General features: G+C 48.9%; 1 protein-coding gene across 1 annotated transcript; it reads right to left on the bottom strand.

Annotated features, from left to right (window-relative positions):
- Positions 1 to 811: 811 nt before the first annotated feature.
- Positions 812 to 15,359, bottom strand: Il10ra (interleukin 10 receptor, alpha). Its single transcript, XM_005378226.2, has 7 exons — positions 15,185 to 15,359; positions 12,359 to 12,479; positions 11,586 to 11,770; positions 10,557 to 10,726; positions 9,596 to 9,746; positions 7,939 to 8,060; positions 812 to 4,865 (listed from the first exon to the last, which is right to left on the bottom strand). The coding sequence occupies exons 1-7, from the start codon at positions 15,249 to 15,251 to the stop codon at positions 3,924 to 3,926; spliced, it is 1,758 nt and encodes a 585-aa protein (XP_005378283.1). The 5' UTR covers positions 15,252 to 15,359; the 3' UTR covers positions 812 to 3,923.
- Between the last annotated feature and the right edge of the window lie 4,472 nt (positions 15,360 to 19,831).

Genomic DNA, 19,831 nt, shown 5'->3' with positions numbered 1-19,831 from the left:
GAGTGAAACATTTTCAGACATCAGTGTGTATGGGAGTCACCTACGACTTGATCCCCTGTAACTTGTTTCCTAACGCAGGTTCTTGGGGACCAGCATTCAGAAACTCGGGTTTCAGGGAGAAGCCCAGGAAGACAAACACCCCAGCTTCTTCTAATGCAGGTGACACTGTGAGAAACTCTGCCCTGGGGGACAGGATGAGGGGATGTGGGGAAGCAAAGAGCAAGGGACATTGCCAGGGCTGGGATGACCAGGTAGTAGGTCACTGCTGATGTACTTTCCATTGTTCCTTTCTGGTTTTCTGCAAGCTCCTTATCTCTTTCGTTTTCATCCACTTCAAGAAAAACTGGGTATTGCCCTTTACAGGTATTTGTTATAGTCAGGTAAAACAGACTCTTACCCTGTTTTTCTGCTTCCTGGCTAGCCCCTCATATGGAATATTAGTTTCTTTTGGGGCATTGGTTACTGATGGTGCTAATGCATTCATCAATGTGTCCATTTGCTTGACATTTATATGGCATGCTCCCTGAAGTGATATCCCTTTTGTACACAGGGCAGAACATCATACCTGTCACATAGTAGCTGTTCACTGAAGAACTTAAATGCCGTCTACAACAAAGGCTTCCAACTAGGTCTCCCTGTCTTCTGCCTTGTGTGCGCTGATGCATGCCTTATGCATTAGCCAGGGATCTTTTTAAAAACATTAATTACATCCTACCCAACTCTTCCTCACTAGGGTATTGACTTGGTCCCATCACCCTTCTTGGAAGTTTATGGGAACTTAAGTGAAGTTAAGATGGATCTGATAGTGAGAAAAGGTGCTGCAGGTCTTTAATAACAATGCATTGAATTTTAAATTATGAGTGTGCTTTAAAAAAAAAAAAAAAACCCTTCAACCCTTCGAGCATTACAGGAAATAAATGAGTCAAGTTTTCTGACTTGATGAGTCTAGTATCTCAGGTCCTTTAGGCTGGGGTTTGATAAAAGCAACCCTAATTGCCTTGACCTGCCTCTCCTGGTCACCAGCCCGCTGTCTCAGGTGGTCTCTGTGATGATGTGTGCATGGTGACGGGGTTTAGAGGTATTTTGGGAGGATGAGGCAGTCCCTTGACTACTGCTATTTACAAATTCAAGAAAACACAATTCAACAGAATTTCCTCTTCCACCATTTCCCCTCTCTTTACTAAGAGGAAGTTCCATTAGCTCATACACACAGAATCACATACTCCCTCAGCCTGGAAAAGCCCTCGAAGGAGGTTGCTCAGCTAATGAACTACTGGTGCCTTTTGCTGGGGACTTTAATTTGAATTCCGGAGAAGACTGAAAGTGTCTCATCAGCCCTGCTGCCTGGAAGAACTCCCACAGCCCAGGCCTTGACCTGTGCTCAGAGAGCAGCTTCAAGGTCAGGCCGAGGAGCCAGGAGACTCCCACTCATTCCAGCACAAGAAAAAGGCTGGCCTGCACCACCCGCTGCACCTCTGTCCTGCAGGCTGCTCCAAACGCTGTCTCTTTCCACCAAATTGGTTCCAGTTCCTTCTCAGAGGGTAACTTCTCTTATTATCTGTACCTTTATCCACCCCTTGGTCAGGTTTCATCCCACCTGCCCCAGCAGACTTTTCCACAGAGGAGAAGCCAATGTAACACCTTGTTTCCAGGAGAAAGGAACCACCCTGCATGTCTTTCCAGTCCCAACAAGGAGCCCCCAGTTAGGAATAGGCAGGTCCAAGATGGCCATTAGCCAAGTTCTCTGGACAGTCAGCATCGATGCCTCTCCAGAACTGCTTACTTTCTCAGAGTGAAAGGGGAGAGGTGTGTTGGAGATGACATAGGGGAAAGAGATGAGGTGTCCCCAGTCACTTGCCCGGGGATCCAGGCTGAGGGAAAGTGTAGCACACCAGAAGCCCTAGGTTAGTTCCTTCTGCTGGGCTGAGCTTCGGGAGAGATTCAAACCCACATGTGGCTTTTCGTGGAAGCAGCAGGCTGAACAGTGCGCAGATGGCTTCCGCACTTATGAGAACCGCCCAGGACACACCTCCAGGGGGAGGCAAGCAGATATGGCTGCAGGGAGGTCTGATCTGCCCACTTCCTGGAAGGGCAGGCCTCACAGAATCTCCTTTCCAGTTGTCAGAGGTCAGATCCAAAACACTGCGGTGTACTTTCCACTGTTTCCTTTTTAGTTTTCTGCAAACCCCTTATCGCTTTCATTTTTGTCCGTTTCAAGAAAAACTGTATTTCCCTTTACAGTGTTAACAGCTATTTACACATGGAACACCGCATGCGTGGCACTGTGTTACATTCTTTTATATGCCATCTCACTTACTGTCACAACATCCCTGGGAGGAGTTATCATCTCTGCATTATCGGTGGGGAATCAGAAACTTGGGAGGTTGAGAAGTTTTTCCAGTCACAGGCAACTATGTTCACACAGGATTCTGGAGCTGGTTCTGTCTGATCTGAGCCTGAATCCTCGTTCCTGTTTCCTTAAGGCAACATGACGCACCCTTTTCACTATCATCCGATTATCAGCAACCAAGTCCTCCACCAGCCACTGTTTCATCAGAAATCTGTGGTTTCACAGGCTCCTCACTGGTCCCAACAATTTATTGGAATACATTTTTTAAAAACACCATACACCACTCACTCACAGAGATCTGTGCTCCATCACAGTCACATCCATCTTCTCAGTGGCACTTCGCGTCCCTCTGAGTTCGACAAACCAAGCATCTTTTCCCGTTTTGCAGACAAGGAAACTGGCTCAAGAGTAGTGACTTGCACAACATCACAAAACTAGAGACAGTGAATGCAAAACTAGAACTCCAGGGCCCCTGAAAGACCAAGAATTCCTTCCCTGACTGTGCTGCTTCTTCAATAAATAAATGAGCAAAATAAATAAATAAAGTTTTTAAGGGAACCCTGAGCAACCTTCCTCTAGGCCTGCTGCCAGAAGGAGTTATCAGACGGGCACCTATGAGCTTGTTGGTAGAGCGCCACGGCAGAATTTTCAGGGCCAGAAAGCCCATGTTCCGAATGCTACAGAGAAATGCAGAGTTGAGAGATAGCCCTGGAGGGCATCCAAAGGCCGCCCCTCCTAGAATCCTTGGCTGGGGACTGTAAACTGACTTTGTTTGAAGACAGATTCTTAAGGGAAAGCAGGGCCCACATCAGCCCGCCGGGGCCCAGTGACTGGCAGTTGTCCAGGCACAATGCCAAGGACTCCTCCTAGATGTCAGCCCCCGGCACGAGAAGGAAGCTGGCTCTGGGCAGATGGGTTCCAGAGTCTACTTCCTTTTAGGCCGGAGTCTGCAAAGTCTGTCCTAGGTCTCAGTCCCTTTGTCCCTCCTTGGTGCCATAGTGACGTAGTAACTGTCCGACTGCCTGGCCAGGACAGACACACCTTAAGCACTTCCAATGACAGGTTCTCTGCCTGAGAAGACTGCCAGTGGAGGAACATCTCCATGTGACTTACCACCCCTCTGATCAAACTGGGCTCTGCTCCTGCTTCTCCTAGAAATGACCCCCTGCAACCTTGCAGCAAGGGATGGGGCAAGCTCCCTCTCACAGTACTCCAACCCGCCAGCGGCCCTGATACCTGACTGACCTTTCTTGTCTCAAGAAAACCCTGTGGTTCCTTGAGCATCGACTCGTTTATGGGATAGAAAAAAGCCCAACAAGGAAGGAGGTCTCTGCCTGCCCTTCTTGGCTTTGCTAAGGTCTGCAGGGCCCACCCAGCTAAACAGGTCAGCACCATCTGTGCCACCTGCACCACTCCATCAAGATGGCCTACACCTGCCCTGGGGGACAGACTACAACTGACCCCGGGGGCTTACAGACTGGCCTGCATCCTCTTCTGACCCCTGGGCTCTTCCTCCTGCTCCCAACAGTTGAGCAGGCATGGCTCAAATAAGACAACAGCCCCTTCGCATGAGTCACTCACTTGAGTACAGGCTGGAGATCAGAGGCTGGGTAACTAGGTCTGAGTCAAAGCTGCCCAAGAGGCCTCCTGGGGCTACCACACAGTCCTGAGGGGCCAGATCATGGGCAGGATTCCAGTCAGATGGTCCCAGGTTACCACAAGTAGTCAAACCCAGGAGTGGCCACTCCTCAGTCAACTGGTTCCACTGGTTCCGTCCTGGTGGGACGCCTGAGGGAGCCAGAGTTATTCCTGGGGGATCCTGCTTCAAATAGCCCTTGGCCAGAGTTGGAGAAGGCCAGCCTGCCTCAGGATCCAGGCATGTCCTGAACTGAGGGCAAAGGTCATCTGTCAAAGGGGTCTCTTCCTCCAGGCAAGGTGCTACAGTTGTCTTCTCTTCAGTGCATCTGGTCTGTTTCAGGTAGCCCTGGAAGGCCACTGTGGCTGGGTCTTCTTCTTCAGGGACCTCAGGACCTGGGAGAGTCATGTGGCCCAAGGTTGAGCTGCCCTGTGTGCTCCCAGGTTGCCCCTCAGAGTTTTGGATAAGGCTAATCCCACTGTCATCCTGGCCTTGGCTTGTGCTCCCCACCTTCTTCTCCCAAGGGGGCTCCGAGCCAGGGTTTAGGCCGGGCTCCTGCAGGCAGATCCCGCTGTCCGTGCTGCTACTGCTGCTGCCGCTGCCACTATCATTGCAGCCGACCTGCAGATCTGGGGACTCCCCCTTTCCCAGAGCCCCACAGGCCTGTAGGCTGGGGACAGGGAGGAACTGGGGCTCCTCCAACTGCAGGGATGGCTTGGTACTGCTGAAGCCACTGTCCATGCTGCTGTGCAGGTCTGAGATCCTCAGCTCTAGGGACACCTTCTGGAAGGAGTCTATGTCGAGCGGGTGGATGGTGTCCTGCATCTCTGGGTAGGGCAGCTTGCTGACGAGGACAAAGGGGCTGGGTTTCTTGAAGACCTGAAAAGGAAAGGACAGAGTGAGAGGGGCAGCTCAACAGGGGCTGCGGAGCCTGCGCCACACTGCAATGTGCTCTTTGGGGTGTGTTTTGGAATCACGCTTTTCTCCCAAAGTGCTCCTCAGTTTGGCCCAGGTTAAGGGCCTAGGAAGCTGCTATTCTCCAAACCCAGGAGCCTGAAAACTCTCAGACAATTCCATCCCCCAGGCTTTTCAAACATGAGAGCAGGCCGGGCCAACCCTTTTAGAAGTGTGTTTCAAACTTTTTTGACAATGACCTCCAAATAAAAAAATAAACATTACATAATAACCTGTATATGCAACTCACATATAAATACATGAGACAAGTTTCGCAAAAAAGAATCCTTCCTACTTATGTTCCGTGATACACTCTGTCCATGTTTTTCTATCCTATCCCACCCACTTTGTTTTTTTAAAATTCTGGCTACAAGATACCAAATTAGTTTCTCTACTCGCTGAGCTGTGACCCACACAAAACAGGGTGGCTGCAGCATGAGGTGGGGGGACGAGCAGCCAAGCACCGCTCCCCACTAACTGCCACAGGGAAGTCGCTTAGCCCCTCTCCCTTCCACTCCTCTCCCCTTGTCACAAGCGTGCGGTGCTGTCTTGGAGCCCATGCACATGCTGAGCTTTCTGCTGAGAGTAGTACTCCTCGGTACTTCGTACGGCTTGGTTCTCCTATCCCTGAGGCCTCAGCTCATGTCACCTCTTCAGGAAAGCCTTCCTGATTGCCCTTGTGGGAGTAACACTCCCACCATTCTCTCCATGTTCACCTTGTTTACTTCTTCCTGGCACTTGGTTCCTGTGATTATTTTATTTCTTTGTTTTCTGCCCTCTCTCAGCATACATATCTACATTCACCCCTCACAGAACATAAGCCCCTTGACAGCTGTCATGTACCAGCCTTGTTTGCTACTCTGTGCCAGAGCCTAAATTGAGCTGGCACTGGTAGACACTCATAGGTTTGATGACTGACTTACTGTTGCATATCTGCCCTTATTTTTGGGGTACAGTAAGTCTCTGACTTACACATGAGTTCCCCTCTGGGAGAATGGTTGGTCAGTTGGACTCGTTGGTAAGCTGATAGTCTTACCCAGTACACCTGCGAAAGTTTGCGACTCAAATGTTCGTAAGTCAGGATTTAACTGTATTTGATGACTCAAATGGGGCTCTTACTGGTAGAGTCTCTGCTACTGTCACCTTGTTTGGTGATTAAATCCCAGCTCTGCCTCTTATTGTCACTGGGGCTGAATTACTTATCTTCTCTGAGCTTTAGTTTCTTACCTGCAAAGTGGAGTTATGAAAGCACATGCCTCCTCAGTCTGAGGTTAGGCATGTGCCATGCTTAGAACCTTCTGTGATATGTCAAAGACACACAATAGGCTGAATTGAACTGTACCCTCTAATAATTCTAAAAGGGAAATATTATGACCTCTGTTTCTTAGAGGAAAACTGAAGTTCTGAGAAGGTAAGTGATTTACAGAGCCACACAGCAGCAAAGAGCAAACCTGGAATTTGTACTCAACTGTCTTGCTTTGAGATTCCCTGCTTACCTTGATGGGCTGTTAAAAAGGCCAGATCAAAGAGGCTGCTGAACGGGACAAACTAGTGAACTGAAAGTGCCTCGGGCAGCATAAGTTATTCATAGACCTAGTCATGACGGAGGTCATTAGATGAAGGCCATTGGGCTATATTTATCCAGAGAAAAGAACATTCCGGAGTACATTTGATTCTGTGATCCAAAGGCACCAAAGGAACAAGGACTTGTCATCTCTATCAAAATTTTGTATCCATGTCTCTCACTGCTTCGCGTAGAAGGTAACCTCTTACATACTGGCAGTAGTCAGGTCCCTTGGGACCAGCAGCCACATTAATCAGCTTCTTCCCAATGACATTTTGCATGCGGTGGGTGTTCAGTAACTAGCTCAATCACCACTTGACTCATCTGAGATGCCTCTCCTGGCCCCCATTTATCACAGCAGGAACCCCTTACCCCTCCCCTCTGCCCTCCAGCTATCTTCTCAGTCTCTGTCCCTAAGATAGGCCCTGTGTGAGTTTATCTTTAAGCTACCACCGTCCCAGCTTGAGGCCCTGCATGTGGCACATGCTCAGGGTGCTACAAAGCAGGCCAGTGGAAATGTGTTTTGGAACTGATCTGCCTGGAGCACAGAGAAAGGGGAATGACTACATGCTTCAGCCAGAACAGGAAGAACTGAAAACCACCGAGGGCTGTAAAAGCTGCCTGTCCCCAACTCTCCTCATCACACTGTGTACCCAGGGTACAGAGCTAGGGACACAGTTCTTTCTTGCCTGGAAAAGTCAAACAGTCCCGTCGTGTCCTCTACACTTTTCCTTCCAGGAGTTCTTATTCAGAATAATTTTAGAGATCCCTTGTCTCTCTCCTTGTTTGTTTTAGAGAGCCTGGATCTCTCCGGAGGTTTCCCTTCCCTCTGTGAGCCTCCCTGGGGCCCCCGCTTCCCTGACCCAGCTGCGTCTTTTGCAACTGAGCCCTTGGCCATCACAGAGCAAGGCCAGCTCTGGGGACTGTGATAGGTGACCTCTGAAAGAGACTGAATCGCATGCTGCCTGGGAGGGGCGGGTCCTGGCCTCCTCCCTCCCTCTTTGAGAACTGCAATCCTTCTTTCTTCCCCTCTTGGAGTCCTCCCTCATGGCAATGAGGGGTGGGAAGACAGGCTGCCTCCTTGACACTTCCTGCCCCTAGACCCTGTGCATAGAACAATCTCTCTGTGTCTCATTGTCCTCACTTTGCGAAGGAGTTGGTCCAAAAGCCTCCTGGTCACTGGGGTTTGTGATTACTCAGCACATGTGTGCGTGTGGTATCTGGGCTACTGGGAAGTACCAGTGCTTGGGGCTGGGCTTTGTATTTATTCCTCCGTCTGTCCCCACGGTGCTCCGTGTGGGTGCCTCCTCATAATGTCAGGGTTGAGGTGGAGGTGAGCAGAGGGGATAGACTGTCTGGGAGGGAAAGAGTTCCCTGCCTTCCCTGGAGCTCAGGAAGAGCCTGAAGTGATGGGGCAGAGCCCAGGAGACTCACCAGGACAGTGGGCAGTTTCTTCCGGCGCCGCACATATAGCTGGAGGACCAGACAGTAAGCCAGGACTCCACAGAGCAGCAGGAAGAGGGCGAAGAAGAGACTAAGGTTGGTCACAGTGAAATCTGCAGGCCCAGAGAGATGCATTTGTAGGCTGGCACCATGAAACACAGGAACAGTCCCCGTATACCCCTTGGCCACTCTCAGAAACCACTCAGTGAGTGGCCCCAGGCCACCTCTACAAGCAACTTGTTGGGTCTCAGTTCTACATGTGTCTAGTTTCCTGTGAATCTCTCTGGCCTTCTAACCCCTGCCTGATAGGGTTCCCTTATTAAATATGCTAAGTCGGCTTCCACTCTCGAGGGATGATCATAGAACAATCAGGCAGGGTTGTTCAGCAAGTAAGAACAGAGGCTTTGGGGTGGCTGACCGTGGTTCAAATACCAGCTTCACCACTTCCTAGCTGTGGGACTGTGGACCATTACTTAATCTTTCGGAGCTTTGGTTTGTTCATCTATAAAATGGAAAAAATTATAGTTCCTATCTCATAAGATGGCTGTGAAATACATAGTCCTTCTCATGTACCAAGTACTTTCCTTAACATCATCTGATCCTATGACAACTTCAGCAGGTAAAGACTACCACCCTCATTGTACAGGAGAGGATCCTGAGGCTGAGAGAGATTAAGTCACTTGTCCAAGATCACACACCTCCTAAGTGGTAAAGCTGAGATCAGAATAAAATTGGTTCTTTTATCAATGAATGAATGTAAAAACAAAACAAAACAAAAGCTCTTAAGGCTGCCTGGCATATACTTAGTGTCAACTCTGTGGTGGGACGTAGATGATAATGAGCTCCTGGGTGGTTTTCATAAACTGAAATGTAGGGAAGATCTATAATACGGGGGCACTTCTGTCCTGGCTGGCCCTGCTCACAATGGCCGGGTACTCCCCAAGCATTTACTGTTGGCGTGATCTGGGCACTTGACCTTGCAACCCTGAGTTGCTAGTTATAGCCTCCTGTGGGCACTACCCCCTTCCGAAGCCAGACTGCAAGATCCTCATGGGCAGGATATGGCTCTACACCTGAACCCTCCCGCCTGACGCCCCGCCAAGAGCCTGCAGTTGGGTTTCTGACGTCAGCAGCTCTTTCAAGGAGCAAGCTCAGTTCTGCTTCGTCTAGCGGGAGGGAGGGTAGGGAGAAGCCCTTCATACTGGGCTCTTCCTGCTGAGAAAGAACAGCATATGTAACAAACAGGAAGCAGCACAGCTGACTGTGTGGTACCTGGGGAGGTCCCTGAAAGAACCCCAGAATCAGGGGACCAGTGTCTGCCATCAAACCCCTGTGTAGGGGCTGGGGATTTAGCTCAGTGGCAAAAGCGCCTGCCTGGCAAGCGCAAGGTCGTGAGTTCGGTTCCCGGTACCGGAGAAAAAACAAAAAAAAAAAAAAAAAAAAAAAAACCCTGTGTGATTCTACAAAGTTGTGGACCTGAAGCCTCAGTTTGTACATCTCTAGAATGGGGGCAACAGGACCCTCTTAGGACTCCATGAGGATTGGGAGACATGTGGGGCAGTGCTCTGCACAATGCCCAGCCCCTACTCCTCAGCAAATTCTTCTGGGTTGTGCCAGCCTTGCCCTTTCCATGTATTTGCCAACTTACACTGCTTGGTGAGGACGATGCACTGCTCCTCTGACCAGATCCCCTTGTTGGCTCGGGAGCTGATAGATGGCTTCACTTGGACACAGAACTTTCCCACCTCTCCAGGGATTGGGAGGCTGAAGTTTTCATGGTTTACCTTCTCGCTGGAGAACTGAAATAAAAACAAAAATAATAGCCACATCCTCTTACACCATGGCACACAGAAGCTGAGAGCTGGAGGGGCCCTTTTTTTAAAATGCAGGCTGGGGGGCTGGGGATTTAGCTCAGAGGCAAAGCGCCTGCCTGGCAAGCGCAAGGTCGTGAGTTCGGTTCCCGGTACCGGAGAAAAACCAAAAAAAAAATAAAATAAAATAAAATGCAGGCTGGAGTTTGAACCCAGGCCCTGAGCATGCTAGGGAATGCCATGCCTCTAAACTATTCTCGGAGGCTTGGCAGGTAGGGGAAGGCTCTAGAGAGGCCCATGCCCATGCTTTCAGTCTTTTTTTACGATAACAAACCCCATGATTGTCAGTGCAGCCCAACCTGTCTGTAATCTGCATAACCAGTTCTGCATTACTAGAGAAAAGGGAGACTTTTATTGAAGCTGAAGATCTTTGCAGAGGAGGCTGGAATAAATTGGTGAAAAAGCAAGAAGATGGATTTTACACCATTCCAGATCTCCCACTCACAGGGGTGTCCTTGCGTGAGTTATGCGGCCTCCTTTCTTCATGTAGAAAATGGAATGCAATACCCACTGCCAGGGAGTCAGGGACAGAAGCTGTCACTTGTTTCATGTGCTGGCCCACAGTGGTAGACAGTGTCTTCCCCCTTGTCCTCCAGGAGCACTGGTGAGGGCTGAGGTCACGTAAACTCTCTCCTAGGACCTGCCTCTACTTGGTGTGCAGAACTCAGGGCGCACAATGGTGATTCCAGCCCGGGACAGCGGAGCCCCGGCCCTGTGGCTTTAGGGGGAACCTCATACCTTAAAGCTTTCTGGCACCTTGCGAATGGCGATCTCGTACTGGCGGAAGTGACTGAAGATGCTTTCATACGTGACACCTTCAGGGGCCACCTGGGGCCTGGGGAGCTGGATCTTTCCGAAGATGAAGCCCTCATGCATCTCTAGCTTCACACTGTCAACCTTCAGAGTCACTGAGGGGAGGAAGGGCAAAGCCATGAAGCCAAGGGCTACAGAGGGCCTCGGCATCCCACCCGTGTCTTGTTCGGGGGTCAAGCATTACCCCTTCTGAAGACGAGGCCACAGGTTTCCCAGCCCAAACCCATACAGACTTCTCAGGGAGCTCGTTCAAAATACAGATGCCCTGGGCCCTCTCAGGACACAGGGAATGTGAATTTGTCAGGCTGGGCTCTGGAAATATAATTTTCAAATGCACTCCCAGCTGAGTGCTGGTCAGTGAGCAGGCATTTGGGAGCCAGTGATCCCTGGGACAACGGCTCTCCCCTGGACCCTACAAAGCAAGCTTAGTATGCACAAGTGGTTCAAGCCCAATGTGTGGAACAGGAATTCCACTGAGTTCAGGGCTTACCCTTTCCTGTTACCTCTCCAGGAAGAATCTTGTCTTTTCTCCAGTCACACCTTCGTGTCCTAAGGGTGACTCGTAGGATTTGACCCCTAGATTGGGGGAATCTCATCCAAACTCTGTCTACTGCTCAGTGCCCTGAGTTCTTATGGATTCGCTTCCTCTCCCCAAATCAAGTTTTCTCCAAGTTCACGAGCCTGGCCCTTGTGACTCAGCTGCCCCGATCCACGCCCAAATCTCTCCTCTGTAGGATAAACAACTATAGTTCCCCTTTAAATTTCAAATAACTTTGGCTAATTTCTTTTAACCTTCTCCAAAGTCCTGACTCAGGCCTGTTTAGGCAACAAGTTCCCGGGTCAGGAAGCCTGGCCGTGCGATGAGCTCGAGCAACAGACAGAAGAGCACCATGCTAGTTTCTGGCTTGAAGGGACCCTAAAAGCCATGCTGCGGGTCAAGCGGAGGAAAAGTACCTTCATCCAGAGACAAGCGGGTGTTGGCCAAGGTCCAATTGGAGTATCGGTGGCCATCCACTGCCCGGACTTTGGCCCGGTAACCATTGGTATGGTACAGGTCTAGGGTGACCTTGGTGACATCACAGCACAGTGCCGGGGCCTGGCTACAGTGGGGCAGCGACTTCCATGGCTCTCTTCCATACCTGAGGATATAGCAGGGTAGGCACTGAGGGAGGAACTTAGGCCCAAACTTACTTCCTTTCAGAGCAGCAAGGGGTCAGGCAGAGCGCTCCCATAATGGAGAAACTGGAACAGCCCTCAGGGGATTCCCTGGATCCAGGGCCTCTATCCGCATAGTCACCCTTGGTTCTGGGACCCTATACCCTCTTCTCTGAGATCTACAAGACTGATGGGAATATGAGTAGCTCAAGTGCCATTTCTCAAGAAAGACCTGTTAGCTCACAGCATAGCCTATGCTCTCCCCTCTTCCAGCTACCTCAGCAGTCACGAGGGCTTCCTCATTCTCCAGTGATACTCTGGGTAGTTTTCCTGCTTTTCCAGTACAATGGAAAAGACTGAAGGGTCAGGGCAGTACCTTGACCTCTCACCCCAGAGTGACCAGCATACTGCTCAACACATGAGACCCAACAAGTTCTTGTCAACTGAGTGGACAAGCATTAGGGGCCCTTCTGGTCCTGTCTTAAAAACAGGTAGGTATGTCCTCATGAAAGGGAGCAATAGGGATGCACCCCCTCTTCCCACCTCCCTTCCTCCATCTTCTTTTTCCTTACCATTGGAGTTCCACCTCATAGTAGGTGCTTTTGGACTGATTTGAGATGGGGTGCCAGCAGAGGACGTGGTGGAAGAATTCTGCTTTAAACCACGCCATGGGAGGCTTGGGTAGTTCCGAGCCTGGGGAGAAAAGTGTCACCATCAGAGCTAGCACAGTTCACCTCCGGGGACAATGAGGACGATAGTGATGGTGAGGACTGTAACTTATTTACTGGGTAGTTTATGATAAGCTGAGCACTGTGCCTGGTGCTTTACATATGTTCCATTTATAACCACAGCAGCCCTGCATGGCAGGCATTTGTTATGGTTTGTGTCTGTGTATCCCCCCAAAGCCTCATGCAGTCATACGGTGGCTTCTAGAGTTTGTGACTGATTTGTGGATCAATACTGATATTACGGGTGTGAGTGCTACACCCACCCTAGAGTGGGCAGCCTATATACAATTTAAGGGACAGAAAGAGTCTTCTCTTGAGCTCCTCCTTTTTGCTCTTGTTGCTTCTGCTGTCTTCCACTGCCGTGAACTGTTGCTCCTCTGTCAAGCCACCCTGCCTTGGAGCCAACTGATTATGGACTGAAACCTCCACAAAGTGTGAGCTAAATAAACCTTTCCTTCCTTAATTTTGGGCATCAGGCATTTTGTCTTAGCAATGCGAGAAAAGTAACCAAGACAACATTTATTATCCCAATTTTACTAAAGAAATGGAAGCTCAGAGAGTGTAAGTGCCTTGCCCGAAGCCAACAGAGCTGGCAAGGTGCAGAGCAGGGACTTATATTCAAATGTGTCTGATTTCAAAGCTCATGTTGTGTCCTTATATCACTGCCTTTTGCTGGCTGCACTCAGAAGCTGCAGTGGTGGCTGAGAAGAATAGCTGGATGGGACACCTCCCCATGGAGAAGGCAGGGCCCAGGGCTAGGGCATGTCAGCAGTGAGCACTCAGGTGAGCTAGTCCTTGGATCTGCCCAACCCTTGTTCTTGCTCCAGCAGCATCCCAAGGCCTGCTCCTACCTCCACTCCTGGTCCCCACACTGGCCCCAGCCCAAGGCCACTTCTTTGGCACTCTTCAGTACCCTGCTTGTTGACACCTGCCTATTTCTCTTCACAGGTCTCCTGGCTCCCCCATTCCCTGGCTTTACCTATACCCAGATGCTCACCTCAGTCTGGGACAAGACAGAATGAATTAGCCCTGGTTCTAGACTGCACTGCAAACATCTCCAGAAAAAGCTAGCACCATGGGCTCTGGGGCGGGGGATGCTAAATACTAATCTGTCTCTACCCTGCCACCCCTGCAGCCCCCAACACACACCACTCGCCAGGAGAAACACTGACTCCAGGCACTTCATGCTAACACTGGGCAAATTATTTAACCTTGCTGAACCCACGCTCTCTTCTGTAAGAATGCAATCAGCACACCTACTTTAGGAATCTTACAGATCAGGCAACTGAAATATATGTAAGGACCAAAGCGGATGGGTTCCCCTTCTCTCCTCCCTTCTTCCCCCTGCAGTACAAACCCAGAGGTGCACTGGGGTTGAACCTAGGGGTGCTCTACCACTGAACTACACCCCAAACCCTTTTCATTATTAAGTTCTGAGGCAACGTCTTGTTGGAGTGCCCAGGCTCACCTCAGACTCAATCCTGCTGCCTCAGCCTTCCCAGCAGTCCCTTCCCTCTTTGATTCCTTAAGGTGGCTCCGTCTGACAGCCGCTCTGGTCACAAGTCCCATGTTCTCTTAACTTCTTGTCATCTCTCAAATCATGCTTCTGACCTCCTCACAGAAAACACATCTGCCCCATCCCTTGCTTTCCTTTATATACTACGTTGGAGCCTCTAGCCCATCTTTCCCTCTCTCTTTCTTCTTTTCTCTTTCTCCTTCTCCTCCTCCCCTTTTCTCCCCTGCCTCTCTTCTTCTTCCCCTTCTTCTCGCCTCCCCAGCCTCCCATCTTTTCTTTCTGACAGAGCCTTGCTAGGTTGCCCAGGCTGGCCTTGAACTTTCGATTCTCCTGCCCCAGCCTCCTGAGTAGCTGGGACTATAGGCAGCGAACGTCACCACGTCAGACCCAAGTCTGTTTCGATTGCAAAACATCAGATGGAAAGTGAAAAATGCAGCCACTCTTTGCACTGTTTAGGCATATCCCTATTTCAGCTCTTGATCACATGAATGACTGACCACATGTTTTCCTTTATATTCTGGAGTCTCGAGAGCTTTTTTTTTTTTTTGGTCTCTGCTCTCCCTAACTCTCTCTTGATCTCTTCAATTCTGGGCCCTTTCCTTGGCTCTCCCTGGCTTCTCAGCACCAGGAACTTCGCCTAAGTTAAGGGGTAGGGGCCAGGGTGAAGGAGGTAGATGACAGTGCGGGTGGGCTGGGGGCTGCAGACTTTCAGTGATGATCAGATGAGGGTGGTCAGTTCGGGTGAAGGAGAGGGCAGGGAGGGAGATGAGAAGGCTGAGACAGAGGACAGTTAGAGAATCAAACCCATTCCCCCGGGGTACAAGCAGTCCCACATTCGGAGTCAGAGAGACAAAATTTATCGTTTGTCGAGAGGCGAGGGGATGATGAACTTTTTGGAGGGGGAGTAAGAAAGGGGTGGCGACTATTGGCTGTACACACACATCTCTATCCACCGCCCAAGCCCTGTTAATTTCAGCCTTTTCCACTTCCCCAACAGGTGAGCCTGAAACCCAGTCTTGTCAGTGTGAAGGAGCGCCGGCCCGGGTCGAGGAGAACTTTCAAGGAAGACCCGGGACGGGTCGGGCTCGAGTCTGGTCACCCGTACAGTCGGCGGGGCGGTCGCGGGTAGATCAGGGCTGGATCGTGGGGCTTACCGTACGTGCCCACGCCGAGGCGCAGGCTGAGGAGCGCAGCCAGAGGCACTAGCAGGCGCGGCAGCATTCTGGGCGCGCCGCATCGTCCAGGGCCGGAGCCGGGTGCGCACGTCCCACCTCGACTCCGCTCCGCAGAGACTGAAAGCTCCCGCTGCTTCGGGCGCTCGGAGAGGCTGCAGACGTCATGGGGCGGGACCTACGAACGCCCCGCCCCCGAAGTCCGGGCTTCCGGGATCCTGCGTCCGACAGTGGGTCCTTTGGGACTGTCCCATCGGAGACCGCACCGGGCTCCTGCCGGCTTTGTCCTTCTCCCATTTGACTCCCATCGGGTCAAACTAGTCCGGGTAGCTTGAGCTGGCGGGCGCGCGCGTGCGTGTGTGTATGTGCGCTCGCGCACCTTCCACTGGGTGCGGAATCTGGATGGAAGATGAGCTGATTTTACCGGGTCGGTGGGGTCAGGATTAGAGCTGAGACCTAGCTACTGTGAGTCGAGGGAGAAGGCTGCCCCAGGTCAGGTGTGCGAAGACATGAGTGTGAGTCCTGGTGGCCTCCGTGCAGGACTCTCAGCTAACACTAAAGTACACCTTCAGTTGCTAACAGTTTTACCTCTCTTCTGTGTTCCTTGGCTCAGCTGAGATTTCCGTCCAAGTGCACCAAAGATGTAAGGATATGGGAGACAAACTATGCCCCTCCCTTCAGTTTTTGTGGAGAGTGACACATGCTACGTGTGTGTGTATGCGTGGGAATGTTTATACGTGTACTTGCGCTCACATGAGATTTGCAGTAGTGAGTCTACCTGGATTTGGATTCAGCTGTGTTGCGCAAGAGCCTGTGGGTTTGTTTGGCAGGTGCATATATAGATGAGCGGGCCTGGAAGTACTGCCCTTGCTTTCAGAGGATGGAGAGACCAAGGAGGCACCTGGCATTTCCAAGCTAGGGCTGGGGTCGCTAGGCTGTACCTGCCCCTGAGAGATTTCCCCAGAAGTACCCAGTGCCCACACTGAAGGTCTTATCCCCTGTACCCTTTGAGAAAGGGGCCCCAGCTTGGGTGTGTGTTAATGAACAGCGTGTGTCTGATGTTAAGGCATTATCGCCATGGCTTGTGAAGTTGTGAGCCCTGTTCAAATGCTGTCAGAGTGCAAGTCTCTCTGCCCAGTTGCCTGTACAGAGTGAGTCAACTTCCACCCCTGGATGGGGGTGGGAGTTGGAGGTCCCATCTGGGCCTGAGAGTGTACACTGAGGCCAGAGATATCCCACTCTGGGTGATAGTGAAGGCCAGGATGCCCCAGCTAGATGTATGGTGGAGGGTGGTAGCTGCAGGTCCGCCAGGACATGTGATCAATCAAAGCCACCCTCAGGAGAGAGCTGTAGTTACCAATCCTCAATCATCTGGGATGGAGTGCTCCAGGTTTTTTAATGTGTAAGGATGTTTTTTGCACTGTCTATTGCTCAACTGACAAATGTAGATGGCAAATTGCTCAGGAGTACCCGGACATGACGAAAGAGGTGTGGCTGCCTTCTGAAACAATTTCTTAGTTCCTGCTAACATTTTAAAGGAGGATACTATATGATTTCTTTCTCATATTGTCATTATTTTTAGTTTTTTTGTTGTGTTGTAATAATTGAAAACTCAATCCACTATTGTTTTGAAGAAGGATCAGGATTATTCATTAATTCACATGGCCAACATTTGCACACTTATTGTGAACCAGATAATAACTATTGGAGACCCTTTCCATGGCACCAGTTATCAGGGACCCCTGCAGTGTGTCCCCGATATCTTGCCCAGAGTTGCACTCACAGTGGGAAGAAAAAGGGAAAGAGACGAACTAGAGGTGCAAGCAGGGATCTGGGATGACCAGTTGTTCTTGGGGAGCAAAAGGCCATGAAGTACCCAGAACCTTGGTGTTTATTCATTACATCTGAGTCAAGGACAGTGGGTGAAAGGCAGTGGGTATTTCCTGGAACAGTAGTGGTGACTGTGGTGGGCTAGGAAGAAAGACAAAGCATCTTGTAAGGACAAGAACAAGAATAAGATGGTGGGGGGCAATGATGGAACTGTAGTTTCACCAGATGCCTTATCATTTCCAGTAGGTCTCACCTTGCCCTGTGAAAGCCATAGCAGTCACTGGCCCTAGGGCTTCCAGCTGTGACCAGAAAAGAGCAGAGAGTTTCCACGTTCAAATCTGGCTCAAGCGCAGGACAAGAAGAAGCTTTGGACATCCCCTAGACCCCAACAAATAATGCTGTGCTAATACTGATGCGGTCCATAAACTAGTGATCAAAACTCTGTCCCTGGGCTGGGCATATAGCTCAGCAGCACAAGTGCCTGCCTGGCAAGGGCAAGGTCATGAGTTTGATTCCTGAGCCAAACAAAACAAAACATACCCCTTTTTAACAGTATGATTTTTAGTAGTGCAAACACTATGATGTTTGCAGTACATGTTTACAGTTATTGTGGGGGAGTTTGTACATGTACACAACACATTTTAATTCTTTTCTTAGGCTCTTCCCCTCCTACCCCTCCCTGCTTCCTCCAACTCTTGTTTCCCTTCCCATTTGCAAAAGGGCTGTTCCATTCTTTATTCTGTTCTTTTTCATCCCTTTTCCCTTTCCTCCTTCCCACTCCCTCCATCATTTACTTCTTTTCCTGTTTGACAGAGATCTCCCTATTTCCTATTATCTATCTTTTATTTTGCTCTTTATTTTTATTTTGGGTTTTTCATATAAGAAAAGCCATGTGATATTTAAACTCTTATTTTTTAATTCACTTATATTTGAGATGCATCCATTTTCCTACAGATGTCTCAAGTTGATCCTTCTTTATGGCAGAGTAATGCTCCATAAGTGTGTATAAATACCACACTTCCTCTATCTTTTCATCTATTGATGGGCATACAAACTGTTTCCAAGATTTAACTAATATAGGGGCTGGGGACTTAGCTCAGCGGCAAAAGCACCTGCCTGGCAAGTGCAAGGCCGTGAGTTCGGTTCCCGGTACCGGAGAAAAACCCAAAAAAACAAAACAAAACAAAGATTTAACTAATATAAGTTGTGTTGCTATAAACATGGGTATACATGTATCACAGTAATATGATGCCTTTAACTCTTTCAGGAAGATATCTGGAAAAGGAATAGCAAGCTAGGTCAAATGGAATTTCTGCTTTTAGTTTTTTGAGGGGTCTCCGTACTAATCTCCATAGTAATAGTACTAGTTTACATTACCACCAACAATGTAGAGTAATTTCTTTTTCCTCTCAGCCTCAGGAGCATTTGTTATTATTTAATTTCTTGATGATAGCCATTCTTTCTGGAGTAAGCTGGCTACTCAGTATTATTTTAATTTGCATTTCGCTGGTGGCCAGTGATGTTGAACATTTTTCATGTATTTATTAGCCATCTGTATCTCTGAGAAGTGTCTATTCATTTTTGCTGCCCATTTTTTGATTGGGTCTTTTATTTGGGAGGTTAATTTTCTTGAGTTCCTTGTATATTCTAGATCAGTGATGGCAAACCTGTGGCACAGGTGCTGTACCAGGCTGTTTGTATCATTGCATGCTCTAAAAGGTTCACCATCACTGCAAATCTAAATATTAGTCCTCTATCTGAGGAATAGCTGGCAAGATTCTTTTCCCATTCTGTAGGTTGTCTCTTCACTCTATTGGTTGTTTCCTTTGTTGTACAGAAGCTTTCTAATTTGATACTATTCCATTTGTTGATTCTTGATATTATTTCTTCTGCCATTGGAATTCTGTTCAAAAAGTGCTTGTCTTCACCTTTGTATTCAAGAGTTTTACCTATTTATGTTCCAGCAGATTAAGTGTTTCTGTTTTAACATTTAAATCATTTTGATTTTAGGTTAGTACATGGTGAGATATATGGCTCCATCTAGACAGTCTTCTGTGTGTGGATATGCAATTTTCTCAGCACCATTTATTAAAGAGGCCACCTTTCCAGGAGTGTATGTTTTTGGCCCCTTTGTCCAAGATCAAATAACTGACTGTGTCTGAGGTCATTTCTGCTTTCTCTATTCTGTTCCACTGATTCACTTGTCTATTTTTGTTCTAGTATTGTGCTGTTTTTAATCACTGTAGCTTTGTAATACAACTTCACATCTAGGATTATGATGCTTCCTGCTTTGCTATTGTTACCCAGAATTGCTTTTACTATCCTAGGTCTCTTCTGGTTCCACATGAATTTTTGGATTGTTTTCTCTGGATGTGTAAGGACTGCTTTTGGTATTTTGCTTGGGATTGTGTTAAATCTGGGTATCATTTTTGCAAGTATAGCCATTTTGACTATCTTGGTTCTGCCTGTTCAGGAACATGGGATATCTTTTTCCATTTTCTGATGTCCTCTTCACTCTCCTCTTTCAGAGAGATGTAATTTTCATTGTTGAAGTCTTTCACTTCCTTGGTTATGTTAATTCTTATTTAGTTTTTCTTGATGCTACTTTTAATTTTTTTTCTTAATTTCTTTATTGGTGAGTTCACATTGTTTAGTATTGATTTTTGTGTATCATATATCCTGCATTACTGAACTTGGTTATTAATTCTAGGAGACTTAGTGTAATTTTTGGGCCTTCTAAGTAGCAAAGCATGTCATCTGCAAATGATGATGCTCTGATTTCTTCCTTTCCCATACATA

This window comes from Chinchilla lanigera, unplaced genomic scaffold (assembly GCF_000276665.1).
Source record: "Chinchilla lanigera isolate Chin_1 unplaced genomic scaffold, ChiLan1.0 scaffold00011, whole genome shotgun sequence".
NCBI classification, from domain to species: Eukaryota; Metazoa; Chordata; class Mammalia; order Rodentia; family Chinchillidae; genus Chinchilla; species Chinchilla lanigera.
Note: the sequence above shows the minus strand (reverse complement) of the source record. Positions and strands in the feature narration are given on the sequence as shown.

What these genes read in the sequence shown, in the direction of transcription:
- Il10ra (XM_005378226.2), bottom strand. Translation starts at nt 15,251, where the DNA reads ATGCTGCCGCGCCTGCTAGTGCCTCTGGCTGCGCTCCTCAGCCTGCGC. An exon ending in TATGAGGTGGAACTCCAATG is followed by an intron (nt 11,771 to 12,358) that starts GTAAGGAAAAAG and finishes CTATATCCTCAG; the next exon opens with GTATGGAAGAGAGCCATGGA. An exon ending in CATCGTCCTCACCAAGCAGT is followed by an intron (nt 8,061 to 9,595) that starts GTAAGTTGGCAA and finishes CTGGGCCTGCAG; the next exon opens with ATTTCACTGTGACCAACCTT.